The sequence below is a fragment of the Telmatherina bonti genome (genome assembly GCF_933228915.1).
Source record: "Telmatherina bonti genome assembly, chromosome: 3".
In the NCBI taxonomy this organism is placed as follows: Eukaryota; Metazoa; Chordata; class Actinopteri; order Atheriniformes; family Telmatherinidae; genus Telmatherina; species Telmatherina bonti.
Window position 1 is genome coordinate 35568588 of NC_136621.1, and position 22034 is coordinate 35590621.

Sequence of the window (22034 nt, forward strand, 5' to 3'; positions counted from 1 at the left end):
TAGAAAAGGTAAATACTACCCACAAGGAAAGGTGTCAGAACAGCAGATGTGAAAGTCCAGAAGAAGCGTTGTCCCCTTTTAGCTGATGAGCTGTTTGTTCCTCTTGTCTTTCTGCCGAGCCTTGTCGAGACCCTTCTGGGGAAGGTTGGTGTCACTCTGGCTGAGCGCACTCCGCGTCACCGTGGACATGCCGTCCACAAACTTGGTCTTGAACAGGACGTTGGCGTTTGTGAACATGCCGTCTTTCAGGGACACGACCACGAACTACAGAAGGACAATAGTTGGAACATCAGGAACAGAAAAAATCCAGCCTCATCTTCATCTCCGCTACTTTTAAATTTTCAGTCACAATTTATTCATCGTATCTCATCAGCGGGGTTTTTAGAAGTCTTGTTTAGCTTTGCTGTGTCTATTATACACATTTCAGTAAGGGTGGGAAAATCTAACTGAAAAATAAAAAAATCGGGATTTTTTTTTTTTGCTTCACAATTTTAAAATAGATTTTTTTGGGGGGGGGGAAATCCCCGCCCCGAATAAAATTCACTAAAATTTTTGTCATTTTTATTGCTTTTATTGATCTTCTGGGGCATCATAGCAGTAGAATGGTCTGGCTACTGTGTTGTTTTTTCCTAATTTAAACTGAAAAATGACGAGCAAAAAAAAGTTTAATACATTTTTTTTTTTTTTAATCTACAAAAATCAGCAATATCGAAGAATTGTGAGAATCGCAATTTAAATTGAATCGGGACGAAAGCATATCGTCACAGCCCTACATTCATTCATTCATTCTCTGAACCGCTTAATCCAATTCAGGGTCGCGGGGAAGCTGGAGCCTATTCCAGCTGGCTTTGGGTGACAGGCAGGGCACACCCTGGACAGCTCGCCAGTCCATCGCAGGGCCACACAGAGATGAACAACCACTCACACTCACACTCACTCCTATGGACAATTTAGAGTAGCCAATTAACCTAACATGCATGTCTTTGGACGGTGGGAGGAAGCTGGAGTGCCCGGAGAGAACCCACGCATACACGAGGGGAACATGCAAACTCCACACAGAAAGGCCACTGACCAAATCCCTCCCCAGCCAAGGATCGAACCAGCCCTACATTTCAATCTAATTTATTTAATATGCCAGTCTAGAAGAGGACAAAATAAATCAAGCATTTTTCACAAACCGCTTCATTCACCTTGTATTGATCCTCTCCAATCAGCCTCTGGCAGAAACAAGCCAACAGAGAAAGCTCCGCCTGCTACCTGCAGGCTGCATCTAATTGGTCAACTGATCAGAGTAGTTATACCGAGCAGTGAACGTGGGCGTGCACAACCTACAGAGGATGACCAATCACTGAGTCCCTCCCCTGGGACGTCACTAAAATTTCGAAGAGGAAAAAAACTCTCTAAAACAAATAGTTTCTGTCGCCATGGAAACTGAATGTAGAGAGTGCTGGAAAACTCAAGCATGCGTTTAGGTGATAAAAAAAAAAAAAAAAAAGACGCCGCCGCTCACATGTCTGATAAGTTTTCATAAGACATTAGAAAGCTCAGGAAAGCAGAAATGGCATCATAGAGCTGCTTTCATGACAGGAGCTGAAGTCATCTCCCTCCTCCCTACCAGACACACAGGATGGCATGTAAGTTAGTCTGCCATTTTTCTATTCATCATCCTCTTTCCCCTGGTTTTGTTATACTGGTGGGGGGCAAATTATTGTATTCTCCATACAAAATCAGCAGCTGCTTGAGCCATGAGGAAGCTGGGATCTGCATGTCTTCTGACACCTCTAACCAGGACATATGTAAACATCTGAGAATGAAACTATCAGTAAAGTTGTTTTGTTAGTTTGGTCTTCTCTTCTTCTTTGACATTTCAGGCTTTTAACTGGTTTTAAATCATAATACTGTGTTATGATACGGTCCTTATTGGGACCGATGCAGACTAGAGCTGTTGCACCAGATCTCTGAGATGAGGTCAAAGCTTACCAAACCCACACATGTGCTCGTTTGAACTTACCTGAGAGTGTCTGAAATGTGTGCGCAGCATCTGTCCAATGTTCTGCGTGTGAGACAGATCCAGAGCAGCGTCCACCTCATCTAAGATGTAGATTGGGGCGGGCTTGAAAAGCAGCATGGCCAAGATGAGAGACAAGGCAACGAGTGACCTGAAAACAGAGCCCACAAGTGATTTTACACTTTATAAGCTGAATAAATACAAAGTTACTGACAGTCAGCTGGTACGCTGATAACTCCCCTGACCTCTGTCCACCACTGAGCTCAGTGAGGTTCTCTTTCCAGGTGTCGCCCAAGGCTACCTTGAACTCAAGGCCATCCAAGACGCCGCAGCCCTGTGGAGGAGCCAGTTTTGCTGTGGCTCCTGGCAGCAAAGTAGAGAAAATGGAGCCAAAGTCCTTGTTTACCTGCAGAGGAAAGTTGTCTTTAGGCGAGTTTAAAGGGGTATTATGAGGCATAAAGTCAGCATCTCACATCCAAACACAAACTACAGCTAAGTGACATGGTAATATGAGATTTTCACACTGCATATGTTGTTCTATACAAGGTTGATTACATTTAGGAAGTAGTTATGAATGGATTTGTTTATGCAGACACCCATCAGTTCCTGAATGCCTTGGATTTAAGAAGTGAAACTAAAAAAAAAGTGCTGAAATGGTCATAAAACCTTCTGCCATGCTAAATTGAGAGCCTCGTTCTTCTTCTGGTCCAGCTCCTCGATGGTTTGCAAGATTTTTGCTTTGTCGTTCTCCACAATTCTCTTCTTCTTCATCAGGTCGTTGTACTGCAGGAAGAGGAAGAAGTTCGGCGGATTTATGAGTAATGTAACCTGAAAAAGGTTTGGTTTTTTTCCCCCCATTAAACATGGTTTGCCACTACCTCCTCTTCTTCCTCACCCTTTCCTCGGCCTCATTTAACATGTTCATGGCCCTCTTGTTGACGTTCCTCTCCAGCTTGGCGGTGGTTTCCTCCAGCTTCTTCAGCCTCTGACCCGCCTCGCGCGGGTTGTTGGTCTTGAAGTCGTAAGACGTGTTCGGCTGGCCGAAGAACTGGCGCTCTGAGTGGATCCAGTCGTTCTCCTCCAGCATCCGACTCACCTGGAAAGGGATTTAAACAAGTTCAGAAACCTGAGAAAGGTGAAACTTACGTGAACTTACTTACTTGGAGGCTTATAAAGTTTTATGCGTACCTTGTCAGCAGCATCCTGACTGTCCTTATGGTGCTTACTGATGTTGTGCTCCATCTCTTTGATCTTCAGCTGGATGTCATTGTTCTTCTCCATCATCTTGTTGACCTCAGTGCTCTTCCCCTAAAAGCATTCAGAACGACAGAAGTTTCAACAGGTTGTCAAATCCGTTTTTAAAATAAAAAACAGCAAAGATCGATGTAACAGATGCAAGAAACGACTAAACCAAAACTGCTGAGGTTAAAAATGATCCTCACCTTGAGTTCTTTGTCTTGTGCCATGATCACCTCCTTCTGTTTGGCCAGCTCCTCCTGAGCTTTACGCACTGCCTCCTACGTCGCAGCAAAAACAAGAAATGAGTTGTTTTAAAATAGATGCAATGTTAGATCACTCAACATATGTGGATTAAGTTAGGCGTCGATCCAGAAGCCTCATGAAGAACAAACAGAATCCACCCTTCATGACGCAGCTAACCATCAGAGAGATATGTCTGGATCTTAAAAGGGAAATGTCACCATTTTACAGTGAAACATTCTGGAAAAAAGGACATTTTTAGTTTGATATGATGCATTTTGAATAGGTTTATTCATCTGAATATGTAGTTTCACTCTGACATTGACTATTGTTTTTACTGGTTTTACTGTGTTATCTTTTTTATTGTTTTATAGCTTAACGTTTTAATATTTTAGCTATTTTATGTTCAGCTGTATTTGTCGGAAAGTGCTTTTATAAATAAAGTTGGAAGCATGTGGAAAAATATAGATAAAAAATACCATTTGTAAATCCCCTTAAACCTATACTGAAACCTTTGAATAAAAAAAAAATAATTTAAATAATTTAATTAAAAATTAAAAAAATTAAAAAAAAAATTTTTTTAAAAAAGGCCACTGCTGCCGGGGGAAAATCTCAAACCAGCATAAACACCTTGTTCTGCGAAACGGTGCAAGCCATGCTGTCTATCTTCTCCTGGATGGCCTTCATCGCCTCATCCACAGCCTGAATCTGCTGCTCATAACCAGCCTGCTCCCTCCGCAGCTCCTCCAGCTCCAGGGCCACGGCATCCGACTCCTGAACACATCAGCATAATTAGCTTAAATATGTAAAGAAATACTCAATAAACCGCAGTTATGATCGTCTCACGAGAACATTCTTCCATTAAATCCAAACAAAGGGGTGTAAACGTCGCAGTAATGCGGTGAGTGTACCTGCTGCTTCTGCTTTAGCTTCTTATTGAAAGCATCTGCTTTGGTCTTCGCTGAGTTAAGTTTCTGCTGCGCAGCTTTCAGCTCCTTCTCCCTCTCTGCTTCTGCATTCTTCATTTTGTTCTCCAGCACCTTGTACTTCTCTTCCGCCCGCTTCTGCACCTCCTTGGTGACGCGCAACGTCTCTTCGCTCTCCTCTGGTGAAGAAAATTCAACACACAGCAGAAAGAAGACTTGAATAGTGAATTTACAAACAGCATTTACAGTCCCTGGTTGTTTGTGCTCTGACCGATCGCCTTGTGCAGCCTCTCCAGCTCCTCTTGCTGCTGGTGGAAGGCGCTCTGCTCCACCTTGGCCTTGAGAATCTGCTCCTCCTCCACCTTCAGCTCATGCTGCTGCTTCAGCTGGCGGTATCTGCAGAGAAAAAGATGTGAAAGCAAGAACCAAAGACAGTTTGTCAGCACGTTAACCTGTTCCATGCTCCATTCTAGCATGTAATGCTCATAGAAAAGTCTTTTTAAACAGTATTTTACTATAAATCTAGAAGGTGTGCAGGTATTTTACTCCCATTTCTCATAGGCTTACTTCTCAGCTGTTCCTTTAAGGCCAACCAGCTGTCTTTCAGTATCCTGCAGTTGGGCCTCCTTCTCATTAAGGTTGTCTCTGACATCCTTCACCTCCTGCAGACTTGACAGGATCGATGCTGACTGGGAGCGGGCGCCTGAGAGAAAACGCCAGAGCTGCTCTGAGTACTTGTGTGCAAAAGCTTTTTTTATTTTACTGTTTGTTTACAAAGAAAACACACAAGCAATTCATGATGTTCTCAAATGCAAGATCCAAAGATTTCACCATTTAGGGCTGCGAGACTGAAACGGTGTTAGTTTAAGTACGAATATGTATTTGCTTTATTTCTAAAACACTTTAAATATTTAAAAATGCAACTCAAAGTGAGGCACTTCAAGTTAAACTAGTAATTACTAGGGCTGTGACCATACGCTTTTGTCCCGATTCCATTCCAATTATTCAGGTGCCGATTCGATTTAAATTGCAATTCCCACGCTTTTTCAATATTGCTAATTTTTGTAGACTGAAAAAAAAAGAACTAAACTTTTTTTGCAAGTAATTTTTCTTCATTTCAATTAGGAAAAAACAACACAGCAGCCAGACCATCATTCTGCTGCTATAATGCCCAAGAAGACAAGTTAAAATATCAATAAAAAAACAATAAAAATTAGTTGTTGTTTTTTTTTTTTTTACAATGGATTATTTTTATTCATTTGGGGGGGGGGGGGGGGGAATCGTTAAGCAAAAAATCCTAATATGCAATTTTGTCAAATCGACAAAAGTAATTACCTAGTATCCAAGTCCCACAAACTTACGAGTCACATATATGCACATTAACATTCACCTACACTGTTGGGTAAACTGGAAGCTTCAAACTTTATTTCATCATAGACTCCAGCATGAGCATTTTCTTATTTAGAAAACTATTTCAAATCTGCTTCCAACTTATTTGACTCATAACCTTCGCAAAAGTACAGGAACTCATTGACTTTAATAAGAAGGATCTCTTCCTGTTATCTATCTGCTCTGTTCCAAACTTAACTGGGGAGAAAACACTGAAGTATGCTAATGCTGCTCCCTCTGTCTGGAAATAAAAGGGCAAAAACGCCCAAACTTGCTGTTGGTTTGATTAAATCTGGATTAAAACTGGATACATTTTAGTTGCAGGTGAGTCTGGCTGTAAAGACTTTGGTGACTATTTTAATGTTTTAATGTCATTCGCCTACAATATCACATGTATGCATCATCATGGTCTCTGTCTGTGGTTTGTTGCATTTATGCTGCCGACCTTGCAAAGGAAACTTGCAAAATAGATTTTTAAATCTCCTTTTCTGCTTAAATAAGTAAATAAGTAAATAAATCCCAGTGTAGATCAGCTGAGAGTGCTCTCACCTCCACTCAGAGTTCCCTGTGGGTCAAAGATGTCGCCTCCGAGCGTGACGGTCTTGGTCATCACCTGCTTATCAAAAGCCACTCTCTTGGCGTTGTCCAGAGTGTCGCACACCAGCGTGGAGCCGAACACGTACTCCATGGCTTTATGCACATCTTCTTCATAGCCGACCAGGGACAGAGCTGTGTGAACATTATTCTCTCCGACCTGACAGAACAACCAAAACAACATGTGAAGATGAAAAAAGCCGAAGAGTGATAAAGTGATAAAAACGGAACCAGCAGAAAGCCGGACGTCCTCTCACCAGGTTCTTTGCCGTTTTGATCACTTTGTCATTGAGCATCTTGGCAGAGATCTTATTCAGAGGAATGATGGTGTACCTTCGCTGCAGTTCTCCCTTCTCCAGCAGCTTCTTACCCGTAACCTTGCAAGACAAAAAGAAAACAGTAACTCAGGTTACGTAATCCAGCTAGTCGGGAAAATACCGCAGACGCTGGCAGGTTCTATGCTTACCTCGGTGTCGACGACGATGTTGTAGAGTCGTCCGCCGGCGACAACCTCCAGCGCTGTGGCGTATGAGACATCACTGACTGTGACGAGATTAGCCAGCAGCCCCTTCACCTTGCTACGGTCCCATCCTCGCTCTGGATCTCTGCAAAACAATGGAAATGTGACGTAAACCAAACGTCCATCAATAAAGTTGTTGTCAATAATTGCCATGAATTTCAATGTTCAAGTAGTTGGTGAAATCATGAATGGACAACAAAATATAAACATGAATTAATCCTTCTCTATTTTGTCTTTTGACATGACAGCAAGCATGTCCATATGCATCGCTGCAGCATTTCACCTGTTTTCTCTTTTGAATAATAGGTTTGACAAGAAAAAAGATTAAATTCGCACTTGATTACCCCTTTTGTGTCGTCATCCTCATTAATTATCAGCTGGTTATTTGGACTACAATATTTATATCTAATAGAAGTTATTATAAAAGACTAATTACACCATGAGCAAAGTAAGGATGGAAGTATCACCATTCTGGAGCTGAAACTTTGATATCTGCCAGTCAAAAGATCACATTTTGTACTTCTATGAGTATGGAAATACCACTCTACTAATACAACACATGTAATTTGTTTTCACTCCTGAGATTTTTAGGTAATGAATTGTGTGCAAAACCCAGAAACAGTGTGTTCCTTCTCTGTTACATGATATGGTAGGCTATCAGGTGCAATGATGATGCTGATACTGTTGTTGCACATTGTTATATTTTACTCATCATACTTATTAGATTTTTTATTCTCCATTTAATAAACGTGGATAATCCCATATTAATCAGTTAAATTATTTTTATCATTTTAAAATGATTTTATGTAATTTTTTAAAATGTACTCATCAGTATAATTTCTTGTTATTTTGAAAGCATTTCTTTCAACTACTAATGATCGACTTTTCTTTATATTCCTTCTTGCTCTTGCAATAAAGATTTGAATGCAAACTACACAATTGTGATTTTTTTTTCAAGGGGCAACAAGAATCAATATCTTTATCATTATCAATGAAAAAGTACCACAAACTAGTGGTTATTTCTAAAGGGTCAAAGGTCTCTAATGCAAAGCCTTAACATATAATATATTTTACATCTAATAAATAACAAGCTAGAAGTCCGTACTTGTAGTCAAAACGCAGGTTGGGGAAGCGTGACATGAGACGTTCATAGGTCTGTTTGAGCTGAGCGACCTCTCTGGACAGCTGCCTCCTCTGTTCCAACAGGCTTTCTTCCTTCCCATCTGAACCAGTCAAACAAAACCACGTTGTTATCACAAAGATTTTTATTCAAAGTAGAGTTGTTACTTCTCAGGTGAATGCACAGTACCTTCATAGTTGAGTTTTGCAAGTTCAGCCTCTAGTTTCTCCCTGCTGCCTCTGACAGCCTGCAGGGTTTCTTGGTCTTTCTTGTAGCCACTGTCCATCTTTTTCACCTCTGCCTGTTTGGTCTTCAGCTCTGCCTGGGCATGCTTCAGAGTCATTTGCGCCTGGATGAAGAAAAAAAAGAAGCAGACATTTGCGTTGGAAAATTGGTTATTGAGCGTTTTGCTTTGAATGGTTCAACTGCAGCTAAGCTACTTAGCATTAATCAGCATTTCACTGCTCACCTGTTTGGCCTCCGTATCTGCCTTGCTCATATCATTCTTGCAAGTCATCATCTGTCCAGCAAGAGTCGCCTCCTCTCCGTCCTCGTTAGTTGAAAGACCTGCAGACACGGCCTTGAAATGCTGCTCAGCCGCTTCCAGGGCAGCACTGTCCTTTTGCCCCTCCTCCTGGAGAGCCTGAAGCTGCTCAGACAACTTAGAAACCTCCTTTTCCTTCACAACAAGCACCTTTTTATCCTAAAGATTAAGGAAAGAGAGGATCACTTGATGGTATGACATGTTTTCCCTCTTAAACATAGTCAAATTTTAGGAAGATAAGCCAATCATTTACCTCTTCCATAGTCTTGACAAGCTCCTTTCTCTTTTTGGTCTCCTCTTTGAGATTCTGCTTGTTCAAATCAAGAGTACTCTGGACTTTGGCATCCACACGCTGCACATCAGCCAGAGCATCCTCCAGGGATTTTAATACTCCATTTACCTCCTTAAAATGAGCAGAATGACATGAAAAGTAAAGTGACATGATGCTAAAGTTATTTTCCTCACCACAGCAGCTTTGTCTATTTTTGTACCTGGTCTTTTTTCTTCTGCAGTTCCTGAATCTGAGCCGAGAGCTCCTGGATTTTGCTCTCATTCTCAGCCATGTTGGCTTGCATCTTGCAGATGTTGTCTTGCATCACCTTCAGGTTTTCTGCTGACTTCAGCTTGGTCTCCTCTGCGCACACAAACAGCCAGGCCACATAAAGCCGGGACAAGTGCTGGATCTCACGCATCAGCTTCTGGTACTCCAAATAAGATGATCGTTCCTGAAAGCAAAAGGGTGGTTTAAGAAAACAGAGATTAGCATCATTTAGAAACTATTGGAAGATAAATGGCCACATTTTAAACCTCTATGGAAAGCATGAATGTTAAATCCAACTTACCTCTTGTAGTTTTTGCATAGTTGGAGTAATTTCCTCATTCAAAATCTAAATGAATAAAACACAGAACACCATTTGCTGTAGCACCTCTCCACCAAAGCGATAAATAAATAAATTGATTAAAATTTCTCTGGGTGTGACATACAGTCTCGATCTCCTTCAGTTTGGCCTCCTTCTTCTCAATTGTCTTCTGAGCATTCATCTTTTTGCATTCATACATTCTGGTACCTGCAGCCTCTTCAATCATGGCGAGAATCTACAGGAAAAGAGCTTGTCATTGCTATAAATCCCCAGAAGGCAGGGAAATATTCAAACAGGCTTCATTAGTGAGACACCGGTTAAAAAAAAAAAGCATATTTTACCTCTGGGGGTTTCATGTTTAAAACCTTAGTTATCCTTCCCTAAAACAAAACACAAGTTATAAAACCTTAATACTTGGTTGATGTAATGTTTAGAATATATTTAAGTGCAGTATGCATGTAAAAATGTGATCAGCTACAAACATAACCATACTAAAGTTGCAAGACTGACCTGCATAATGAGGAAATGTGGATTGTTGACGTTGAGACCGACAGAGCAGAACAAGTCCTGCACCCTGGTGTTGTTGGCATTGACCCCATTGATGAGGTACTTGTTCCTACCACCTATCACCACCTATAATAAAATAATTCCCATCTTAAAATTGATTTTGCATGGCACATTTGAACAGTGTTACTGATTGCTCAACAACATTGTTAAACACTTGCATACATGATGATCCTTCTTGTGAGCCATTCCTTACCTGTCTGGTGACCGTGATCTCATCGTGGGTTTCAAAGCCAAGGGGACTCTGGTTCTTGTTAGAGTTGTCAAAGGTAATAGACACCGTGGCTTTGGTAATCCCACCTTGCCCATTCTTATAAACCAAGTCCTGAAGGTTGGAAGCTCGTACCTTTCAGGTAAAAATGAAACAAAAAACATGTCTTACTGCTATTCTTCTCATTCGCTCCAACTTAATATAAATGTTACTTCACTTTACGATTAAAAAATAAGGAGAAAGAATGCAGTCTTACATGTGTAAGGTTAGATATACCCAAAAGAAAACAAATCGAGTCCAAGATGTTGGACTTGCCGCTGCCGTTTAGTCCCGTAATGGCGTTGAAAAGCGGGTCAAAGTTGTTGATCTCTGTCCTTTGTGCGTAGGATTTGAAACCCTCAATGATAATAGATTTGATGTGCATCTTCTCTTCTGTCCTCTCTCCGCAGATTCCGGAGGCAGTACTTGAATAAGTGACAAAATGTGTGGGAAAACAAGGATACAGCCCTGTGTTTACAACCGACAACTGAATAAATGAGTATGACTTGAATTTTGGCGGTAAACAAGCATGGAGGAAGGAGAAAGCCGCTATTCCGTCCTTTCTGTGCCTGAGACTAAATGAATACTAAAATAAATAATTATTGCTAAAATATTGATATAAACTTAACATATTGTAAAATATACTCATATGACTGTATATTCTTACTATAAATTTGCCCAAATATTAATTAAATTTCTCTGAAATGTAAATGTATATTTATCAGGCACAAGTTAGGACTGCTAAGTTTCGCTGACCGTCACCGGTATTATTCTTACCCATAGACATCATCTATACAAAAACATTTTAGCATAAAAGCACGTTGTTTTTTAATGTTTTACAGTGATCTGTATCATAAAAATATCTCTGCCCTTTTTAACAAACAAAATTCAAAAACAGAATAAAAAAATTCGTGAAATTATTGTTATGGTTGGGCCTACACCTTACAAATAAATGCATTGGAGGCGCATGGGTGACCCATCCAAGATGGCGGCGCGAATGCGGCGTCTATGTAAATATGATGTCTATGGTAAGAATGCAAGAATGACATGTGATTTGGCGCGACCTGTAGGTGTAAAACTGAACTGTAAGTGAAAGACATGTTCCATACAGTATTTACTTGTGGATGTAAATAAGTAATAACTAAAAGCTATTTTTGATGTGCAGATAGATTTATGATTCATATAATGTTTGTACTGTTATTTTGATTGTTTGATGTTATGCAAACAGCTTGCAGTGTAGCTTTTTTAGAGTCTATTTTGTCATGATAAAGCTTACAAATGTCATGTCCAAGACAAAAATGCTACATTCAACACACACAGACACACACACAGATTTGTTTTTCAATTTATCTGTTAAATGTCAATAAATGGAGCCTTCTTATCCATATAATACGTTCTCATACATATGATAACTCCGATCAGGAGACAGTAAACACATGTTTACAAAGCATTTAGCTGAACTTACCTTAAATACTGGTGGAATCAACAATGACAACAAAAACATTTGTCAGTTCTACAATTTTAGGATTTAAATTTCCTGTTTGCATACAGACATACAGTATATAGATTCCAAATTAATAATACATATTTTTTTTCCATTTCTTTTTCATACTTCACCAGGACTAAAAGGTGAGCTAAATAAATATTAATAACTATCATGACTGCTTACTCGTATATATTCTGCAATTCAAAACAGCACATACAGCAGAATACTTCCTGGTATGACTGATTAAAGTACATCTAAAGCAGAACGCAGTTGTACCAAGCTGTTTTACATTTACATTTACCTTTAAAATAGGTTCCAAAGAGTAATACAGATTACATTAATGAATAATGTGATTTTAAAACCTCAACTGAGCCAAAGGTTTATACTTATGATGCTCCACACTTCTAAATGATCCAAGTAATACATAGTACACTACTACAACTTTCCAATATATGCACATATACATCTAAATTGACACATACACATGTGTTGTTATCCATCCAGGGGTATCTGACACATGGACAGACAAACCAAGTTGCAGGCATAGAAGCATACCTGTGATAGAACAGCACAGTCCCCTTTATTGGAGTAGAAGGTGGAGGGTTTGATGTAAGAATAGTCAAAGTTTCGAAGATTCAGAGTCTTCTGAAAGTGCTTGTCGCTAAGGGCAACCAGTGCACGTACCATGGCGTATTTAGCTGAGCAGCTGACAGCCGTCACTGTACGCACCTTGTCAAAGTGAAGCAGGAAGCAGGAGTCATCCTAGGGAAAGGAATAAGACTTTGCATATAAAACCAGTGTGGTTACTGAAGGTGTCCTAAGCTTTTAATACAGGTTATCCTGCTTATTTTACAGTTTTTTCCTTTTTTAAATTTTTTGTTTTTAATCTTAGATATCTTAAATATGCCGTTCTATCAGTTAAAATCAGTTTGTTACACTTCTGACATTTCTGCTTACGATTATGTTTGTAATTATTTTTTTTATTCAAAACAAACACTTCATATCAAAACCAAATCAATCAGTTTTTATATTTGTTTGAACCTTCATTAATAGACAAAGCAGAGTAATGGGGGACAGGTGTGGGTGTCACAATTTGGTATAAAAGGAGCATCCACCTTTCTTTCCAAGCAAAGATGGATTATTTTGAACTTGAGAAGAAGAGGCCAGACCAAACACCCCCACTGACTATTAATGGTGCTGCTGTGGAGAAAGTCAGCAGCTCCAAGTTCCAGGGGGGCACAGATCAGGGAGGACCCGTCCTGGAAAGCCCACCAGGGCCTTTATTTTCTCCGCAGACTGTTGAGAGTAAGAACCCCCACCCCTCTAGTGTGTGTGTGTGTGTGTGTGTTAGTGTGTGGTTCAGGAGCTGCACAGAACAGAGCAGGAAAACACTCCAGCGTATAATGAACCCAGCAGGGATGATAGCTGGTATCTGACTTCCATCCCTCATGGACATTTACAGCCCCCACCGGACCGGCAAAGCAGTTGGCATTGTGTGGGACCCCAGCCACCAACTGAAAAACTTGTTTAACTTCCTGTTTTCTGGGAGAAGGTACTGCATCCCCGGGCCTGCTCACCCAGACCTTTTCACTCACCAGGCTGTCAGAAAGCTGAACTTTCTCCCCTCCATATAGTGGTGGTTGTAAACTGCAACAGTGCAATTTAGTTGCACTTTAGTTCATATGTAAATATGTACAAAAATAATCTAATTCTTCTTCTTGGTTATTGCATGCTTGTATGGGGTGGGTGTTTATTGGAATCTAAATATCAACAGATACTTTTTGTGTTTGTAAATTGTTTTTAAAGTTTACTTTGAATTTTTTGCACTCTAGGGTGAAGACAAAGATTGTTTTGTAAATCCACTTCAATAATAATTTAATTTAATTTAATTTAATTTAATTTAATTTAATTTAATTTAATTTAATTTAATTTAATTTAATTTAATTGTTGGTGTCTGTTTTGTGCCAAACTTGACATGAGAATCATCAGTAGGTTAGAAAAAATAATGTTACTGAAAGACTGCAAAAATTTGGTATTTAAACATCTATACTTGATCATTATCTATAAAAAAAAAAATAAAAAAAATCTGTAGATATTTAAAAAAAAAAAAAAAAAAAAGTCTGTCATATTTTTGGTGCATCAGTTAAAAAAAGGAAAAAGAAAAAAGAAAAAAACATTTGAGGGATTGAAGACATTTTTGGATTTTTGAGTTTTATTCTTTTTCAGCAAGCTTCCCAGGCTGCGTTAATCCCCCGTCCCATCCTTCCCACACAAACAGGTCAAGACGGCAGGCTGCCTGTCCTGTGTCTGTTCATCTTAAGGTTTTCTTTCTAGTAAAAAACTTTTCTTTTCACTTTCTACTGTCACCTACTGCCCTGTGCATGCTCAGGACGAAGGATTGAATTAATATTGAAATGAAGAGAGGATTCACTGCAATCTATTGGTTTCCTTTAAAAGACTATTAATGTTTTTTATTTAGCTTCTAATAACACCATTATTATGGATTTAATTTAGTTGGATAATATCTTTACGACAGTTAATTGTATTTATTTGAATGGTATGTGTGCAAGTGTTTGGTAGTAAGATGAGTCCATGTTTTAACCATGCTATAAACATAAACAAACAAGGAAGCAAAAGAATGACATTTGGTTCTGCATGCCAAAGCTCAGACGCAACAGAAAAGGCTATGACTTGCATTTTAAAATATTGGAACATCGTATATAAGCTGTTGTCTTATCACAGAAGGTAAATCCTTGTTTCAGCAAAAAAATCCCAGACATCATTCTGCATGACTTATAACGGTGTGGCTTAGATGCATCATATGTTTGGTTTACTGGTCTGGTCCAGATTTTATCTCACTGAAAATGAATTGAAGACGTATAAATAATCAGGATGAGATTCAGAGTACAACTAATGCTGATAGCTGAACAGTTGAAATCTCATATTTAGCTAGAAGAACAGATTGCTCTTACAAAACTCTGACTATTTCTGTCATCAGTTTCCAAATGATCAAAAATAGAAAAGTGGTAACACAATGCTAACATGCCTTTTGTCAGATTACCTACTTGGAGCAGATTTAAAATATATTCGTCCTGTCTTTGTGCTTGTTTCTGATAAACAAAGATTCATTCAAATGAACAAATGACAGTTTTTAATAGAATTTAGTGAAATGCCTCAACTTTTCTGTGAACTGTGTACAGTTATAACTTACACTATGTTTATCTAAATTTCTAGGATAAATAATCAATTCAAAACAGTGAAAGATTAACAATATAGTTGGATTAATTACCACATCAGGGTCCCGGCCGTCTACAAGAGTCAAATCTTGCAGGGACCAGATCTCCGTCTTTTTGTAGCTGTCCTGGATGCTGGAGCGTTTGGTTTGAGACTTCTTGGATCCAGATTTGGGGGACTTCTGAGAGAGCTGACATTGCACTATGCATAACTGCACCACACTGTTTTTTCCAACTGCAGGACAGAAAGCAGCATGTTCTTGAGCAGGTAAAGAGATGCAATACAAATTCCAGTTTCAGCCAACTACAGCGCTTTTTTTTTTTTTACCTGAAACACACAGAAAATGTCTTCCACTTGACGCCTCTTCGATCTCTATAAACTCCACCAGTCTGTGTTTTTCTGGTCGGAATAAAACTCTCTGCATCTCCTCCTTCAATAGAGATGACATCACTGGAGAGAGGAAGATATTAAGAAGAACCCAAGCTTGGAGAAAAAAACAAAAAAAAGTCCTCAGGAGAACTGAAGCTGCAAGAGAGAGTGGCAATAGATGCGAATGATGCTGGCAGCCTAAAATCTGGAAGTGGATGTTGAGGGAGGTGGTGAAGTTTCCCATCTGATCAGATTGTGTGAAACATTGCGGTTGTGGGTTGCTTGTATGTGAAACGAGCTCTGCATGCACATGCACGCACACAATCCACTCTTCGGTTTGATGATCCATCTTTGATTTAGGTAATGCTTACATGCCAACACACCCATGGGGGAAAGCTGAGTAGTAAAGGGTCAATTAAAGGCCAATCTTATCATCAGTTTACAGTTTTAATGTTCCGGTTGAGATCCATCGTAAAGGCATCCTGCAAATGACTCTCCCTTCTCTACTTTTATTCTATTAGCTGAAACCCAAGAAAATCAGCCCACTTTGATGTGGTTTCTTGTGTTGCTGCTTTGTGTTCCCTCACGCACACAGCTTCTGGCTTTCTTTTCGTAGTCTATCTGTCTCCTCCTCTCACTCACATATAGACTTTGATATATATTGTGGCATAGCGCCCACTGTTTGTCTGTGATTAAACGGTTGTTGTGTGGGAAAAGGATGTCCCATAGCACTCTACATGGTTTCCATTATCCTGTAGTAATTCAATCTCTGAGAATAAGTACAAGTGGAGTGAAGCACTTATGTTAGGGGGTGGGGGGGGGCTGATGTAGGTTTTTTTTTTTTTCGTTTTTTTAAACCACACCAATGATGTTTGGTTTCTTTAGTCATCGTGACATCCCAAAATAATTTACTGGCCATAGCTGCTGGGAAAGAGGGCATGTTTTTTAGGCTGCAGTTTGTGAGAGGCTTGTCTGCTTAAACCAAGATAAGTGCTGATTTGATTTGTTAGCGAGGAAGAGTGTGGCTCCATTGGATTTGTCACATTTGGGGAAAGAAAGATGGGTCATTCCACTGCTAAGTGCTTTATCTTCTGGCTGTTGTGGTAGACGTTCTTTGTGGGTGTTGACTTGAAAGGCTTTTTGTCTCTGAGATGGAAAGACAAGTAGATGGGCAGGAAGCAGGGAGAGGGGAAACATACAAGTGTTGAATCCTATGAATAACACATGAGCTTCATTGTATTTACCTGTCATTTCTTTATTCTGGTGCATTTTATAAGTGGATTTGGAAGCGTCTGCGTGTATGCATGTGAATAAAGTGTGCAATTTTTAACTCTATGTATCAGTGTTGCTATGATCAACATTTAGATTCATTGAAAATATGATCCGTACAACTCAAACAAGTAAATCTCAATGAGCATAGGACAACTAATACAACGCAAACTTGTTTCCCATAAAGTTTTCTGGCTATTAAATGGAAATAAAAACAATGCAATGGTTTGCAAATCTCACAGAACAGAAAAGCTCAGCCAGGCAGACAGTTGACATTAAACTGGGTGGATTGCATGGTTGCATTGCATAAACATGGTTTAGCAGCATTTAGCTGTGATGCTGCATACAAGTGGAATAAACTGCCAGTAGAGATCAAACTTTCATCAATTGTAGACCGTTTTAAACTTCTTTTTTCATGCAACTGTGCATTGAATCTGCACTGTATCTTTCAACATATATTGCTTTAATTTATTATTTCATTCTGATTTTTTGCTATTTGTTTCTGCCTGTAACTCCTTTTTAATGCTTTTTTTTTTTTTTTACTGTAATATTGTAATGTTTTAGCACTCTGTCTTGTATGTGAAATTTACTATACAAATAAACCTGCCTTGCCCACAGAACATATTATAACCAAAATATCATAAGATTGTGTCTATGCACATGCAAGTACTGCCAAAAATCAATAATGTATGATTGTGATCATGGGATCTTGGGTCCAGCACTACATTATGAAATGGCACATGCATAATAATGACGTATCATGCTTGTAAGAAGTCATATGTAAACATGATCCAGCAAAATCAGCATTAGATGTCAGTGCACGCGTGTGTGACTTGTATGTTGATATGACAGGAGGCATTAAAACTGCAAAAAGACACAAGTGGCAAAAATTTAACAACAAAAAAGAAGCAGAGTTTGAACAAAGAGAATGCAAGAGGGAAACATGACAAAGAAATGGTTTGTTTGTTTGATTGTTTGTTTGTTTTTTAGACAAAGAATAACTATAGGGCAGAAATGGGTGCTGAGTCAAAGAAAGATGGAGAGGAGCTCAATAGATAACAGAATAAGGAGAATCATTAAGAAGCAGATAAAGACTGATTTGAACAATTCACAAGGGACCTAAAAAAAAGATCACAGAAATGAAAAAAGGGAACAAGGGATCAGAAGGAGTTCACACACACAATGTGATTAAGTAGTAAGATATCCCCAGGAGAGATAATCTTAAAAGATAACCATTTTATTATGGTTAATGAAAAGTCAGGACTCTATAATTTTTTATGTTACATAAAGTTACCTGATTTATTTGTGCACAAACATTACAAAGATATCATATTTCAGTGCTTTTGTCAAAGTCCTCACGCCTCATTTGGTAAAATATTTGGGGTAAGAGAAATATTATTTAATTACATCAAGAATTTCTGCTCAAAATAAGCCTGGAGGGGGCAGTATTGTAGAGAGAGAGAGAGAGGAACAGCAAGGCTTCCAACAACACTCATCTCCTTCTCCCACTTCTCGATTTGTGTATGCAATATAGGATTAATGCATCACACTCCCACGGCAGACTTTGTGAATGCCTAAAGAGTCTTATTTCATTTGTCTCACTTGTGCTTCCTGCAACTCCACTCTGTGTCTTCTTATTGTTGTGACAGAAAAATTTCCCTAACAAATTTTTAAATACGTCTCATATTTCTTAAATTGCGCCCCGGGGGAGAAATGAGGCAGAGGTGCTGTAAGTGAGGAAACAAGGCTGTTTTGAAGCCTATGACACCTGCATGTCACATTAATCCCACATACTAATTTGTTTTAAAGCATATACACAACGTGCCACAAATACATTCAGTGCTCATCTGACAGAAACAACTCAGCTGAATGGCAGTCTGCGACAAAGCAATGCTTATGTCATTCAGTTGGAACATACATTAATTGCATGAGCACTTTTTTTTTTTTTATAATGTATCTAAAGCTGTCACCTTTACTCCTCCATTTTTTAGTCTTTCCTCTCAAACTTCCATCCCTCAAGAGGGGAGAAAGACTCAGAGAAAGACCTTGTTTATGGCTTATATGGAGGAATTTAGGAAGCACAAGCCACACAAACAAGATGAGCTTCCTGTAAATAGATAGATAGATAGATAGATAGATAGATAGATAGATAGATAGATAGATAGATAGATAGATAGATAGATAGATAGATAGATAGATAGATAGATAGATAGATAGGTAGATAGATAGATAGACAGCTATTGATATATGTGAGATACATGCAGTTTCTGAGACCTTTTACATCACTTTGTGGTAAAAACTTGGCTAAAAAAACTTGTTTTACTTGATATTTTTCAGCTGCCCCCTGGTTGATGCAACAATAAAAAAATAATGCAATATTTTTGACATATTATATGTTAATGAACAGTAAATATACATAAACTAGTTTTGATAATTTTTTCCCACATTTTGCCAAATAAGACATCAAATTAAAATGAATTGACTTTTCTCCCTATTTTTTCTTAGGTCAGTCTTTACAGGGTTAATATGACAATTTATTGATCTGTTAAACTCATCAGGCTCCATATAATGGTTTGAAACACTGTCTGAAAAACATCCTCAACTTCAATCACTCAGGTGGAGGAACATCCATCAAACCCTGTGTGGATCATGTGCAACTAAACAGATCCTGCTGAATATTTCATATATCCACTAATTGCAATTTCTTTTTTTAGACATAGCTCTATTATATCTGGCAGCTGTCCACATAAGTACAATAATTTGTATAAATAGATATTCTTAGAGTGTATTCTCCCAGCAAGGAACTAGTCTTAAAGTTTCATGAATGGTGATGACTAAAAATAAACACTGACTTCATTCATTTTTTCTTCTGTAAACATTAAATGTATAATATTATACCTTCTCAAATAGTACATTCTTTGGTACAGCTGTGGTCAAATAACCTCAAAATTACATTATTTTAATACAGTCTAAAAATTTGGTAGTAACATAAGAAATAGGAGATGAAAATGGAAGATTTTTTTGTGTGTATAAAATGATCTGTTGTTTTCACTTTGATAACTATAAGATTTCTGCTAAACTCTTTAGTTGAACAATGTTCTCAGGGTTGCATAGCTAGCCAGTAAAACCCTTAAAAACATCAAATGAATGAAAATTGATGAGACATGATGCACCATATGTTTTCATTTGGTGAAATGTCTGAACTGCATGCAGGTACAACATGTGTTCTGCTGAAACATGCAAAGCCCTACATTAAAAAAGAAACAGTTGACATGCTTCTCTAACACATGTATCCTTCCTGACGGTTCCATAGGTATAAAATGTTCCTCCAGTAACATCAGAGATGCAGGTTTTTTTTTTAACTTAACACTGATAACAAGATGGGTGGTTCATTTCTTCTTTAGTCTGCAGGACAGAAGATTCATGGGAAGAGAAGCTTCACTGTCTCTGACCTGAGAGCAGCTTTTTATTTGCCTCAGTCCACTTTAAATAAGCTTTAACACAGAGGAAACTGCAGTCAGCCAGGTTCACGTTTCCCTTCTTTGCATGAAAAAGATATAACATGATTTTTTTTATGGCACACTAAACTGTGGTCACAGATTATGATTTCTACAAGTGTTTCTGAGTCTCTGCAGGGATTTAAATAATTTTTTTTTTTTTTTTTTTTACTTATAAGTATTATTATATATAATATAGACATATTGATGTAGGTGTCTCAGGTTATTCCTAACATCTTGGTGATAATATGTATTGTAAATGATAATAATCACTTTTTTAAAAGTAGATTTCTGAGCCTCTGCCAATTTTTATTTATGCAAGACTCTGTCTTTCTGATACTCTTTTCATTTTCAGGCTATAGTTGGCTTGTTACCAATTAACCTCATTATTTTCAGCATGTTCCTCCAGCTTATTATTTACTTTTGCAGCCTTTCATTGCCTTCAACCAAACTTTTTTGAGTCATTACTGCAATCAAATTCACAACTAGTTGAAATTCCCCGTGAGTAAAATGCCTCACTTTGAGCATGGGATATCTTTTGCTTAATCTTTCGTAAATAAAATAAAACTTCACAGTTTGTTTATTTACATATCAGACAACATCTTTGAAACTGTGGTTGTATAAAATACTAATATTTTATTCTATCAGAGGTTTGATTTCCTTTAATAAAAGCAGGAATTTAAATGTAATGGGCACTTGGTGAAAACCTTAAATCAGTCACTAAGTCTGTCCTTAAAACGTGGATCTAATATTCAAATCCACCCTGATGTGATTTTTTTAAAAAAAGTTTTTTATTGAATAATTGAAGCAACAGTACAAATTTGACACTGCATATCAGGTTACAAAAGCAATAGAAACCTTGATATGACAGTATGATGACAAAGAAAGTAACAGTATATAGGACATAAAACAGAGCACAAAGATTTGTGAGCTAAATTAAACAAAAAGGATACATACAAATACATTAAAAAAAAAAAAAAATTATAATCCTGATATGAAGTTAGGGGAACCTCGGGTCAACGTCATGACGTGCCTTGCTTCTGATTGGATCTTGATAAAAAAGGGAAACCCCTTACATCCAGGCCGGGTCATCCCTAACCCTTCCCTGTTCCCCCCTTGGCGACCGACCAATGTCACATTCACAGTCCAGTCACTGTAACATTAAACTTCCTCCAGGACCTTCTGTTAAATTTATTTTTCTATGACTATTTAAATTAGTTCTATGTTTTATAGGTCAAGGCCATGTGTCACAAAAAAACAAAAACAAAACTTAAGTGATAAACTGTTTTGGACCACAATATAGTCAACTAAATTCTCACTGTTATTGAATTAAAGCTATGCATTTGCTATTCCAACTAATCCAGGTTAACACTGATGGTGTCCGGCTGAAGAAATCAGGAAAACGCGGAGTCATTTCCTCTTGGAAGATCACTCAGCGGTTCCCTTGCTACTGTACTTGCAAAATAGTGCGCCCTACTGTCTCTACTGCGCATGACTGTTCGTCGTAATATGAAGTAGGCCTCCTGTTTTTCTCCTCAACCCGAAGTCCTCCTGGCCCCCACCACCTCGATGCAACGCTCAAGTAAGCACAACACGGAGGCAGCTGTCGAGTATTCTTGAAGGTAAAAAAGATTTTGTGTTGCATGTTACAAAGATATGTTGACAAATAGCGTTGTTGTGTTTTTTTTTTTTTTTTTTTTTTTTTTTTTTTGCCGTGCGGAAGCGGTCGGACTGCAGAGCAGGCTTCGGGACTGTTTCCGCACGCTCGAGGGAGAGCAAGGCCCAGTGACCCACATTCTGAGCAGCCTGTGTGTGTGTGTGTGAGAGAGAGAGAGAGAGAGAGAGAGAGAGAGAGTGTGTCTGTGTGTGTGTGTGTGTGTGGGCGAGCGCCCACACACACACACACACACACACACGCACACATA

The 22034-nt window shown here is 38.6% G+C and overlaps 2 protein-coding genes across 2 annotated transcripts; both read right to left on the bottom strand.

Moving 5' to 3' along the window:
- Positions 1-78: 78 nt before the first annotated feature.
- smc2 (structural maintenance of chromosomes 2) lies at positions 79-10639 on the bottom strand (the record flags this gene model as incomplete). The annotated part of the gene is made up of 25 exons (XM_079238281.1): positions 79-264; positions 2012-2159; positions 2254-2414; positions 2675-2791; positions 2904-3104; positions 3197-3316; positions 3451-3525; positions 4118-4261; positions 4399-4592; positions 4685-4809; positions 4981-5116; positions 6352-6556; positions 6654-6773; positions 6863-7001; positions 8022-8139; positions 8226-8385; positions 8506-8739; positions 8834-8983; positions 9072-9305; positions 9423-9467; positions 9565-9675; positions 9782-9820; positions 9951-10073; positions 10201-10350; positions 10472-10639. 25 exons carry the CDS (start codon positions 10637-10639, stop codon positions 79-81), a joined length of 3603 nt encoding a protein of 1200 aa, XP_079094407.1.
- A 1593-nt stretch (positions 10640-12232) lies between these two features.
- Positions 12233-15422, bottom strand: exoc1l (exocyst complex component 1 like; the record flags this gene model as incomplete). Its single annotated transcript, XM_079265154.1, has 3 exons — positions 12233-12502; positions 15030-15208; positions 15302-15422. The coding sequence occupies 3 exons, from the start codon at positions 15420-15422 to the stop codon at positions 12233-12235; spliced, it is 570 nt and encodes a 189-aa protein (XP_079121280.1).
- Between the last annotated feature and the right edge of the window lie 6612 nt (positions 15423-22034).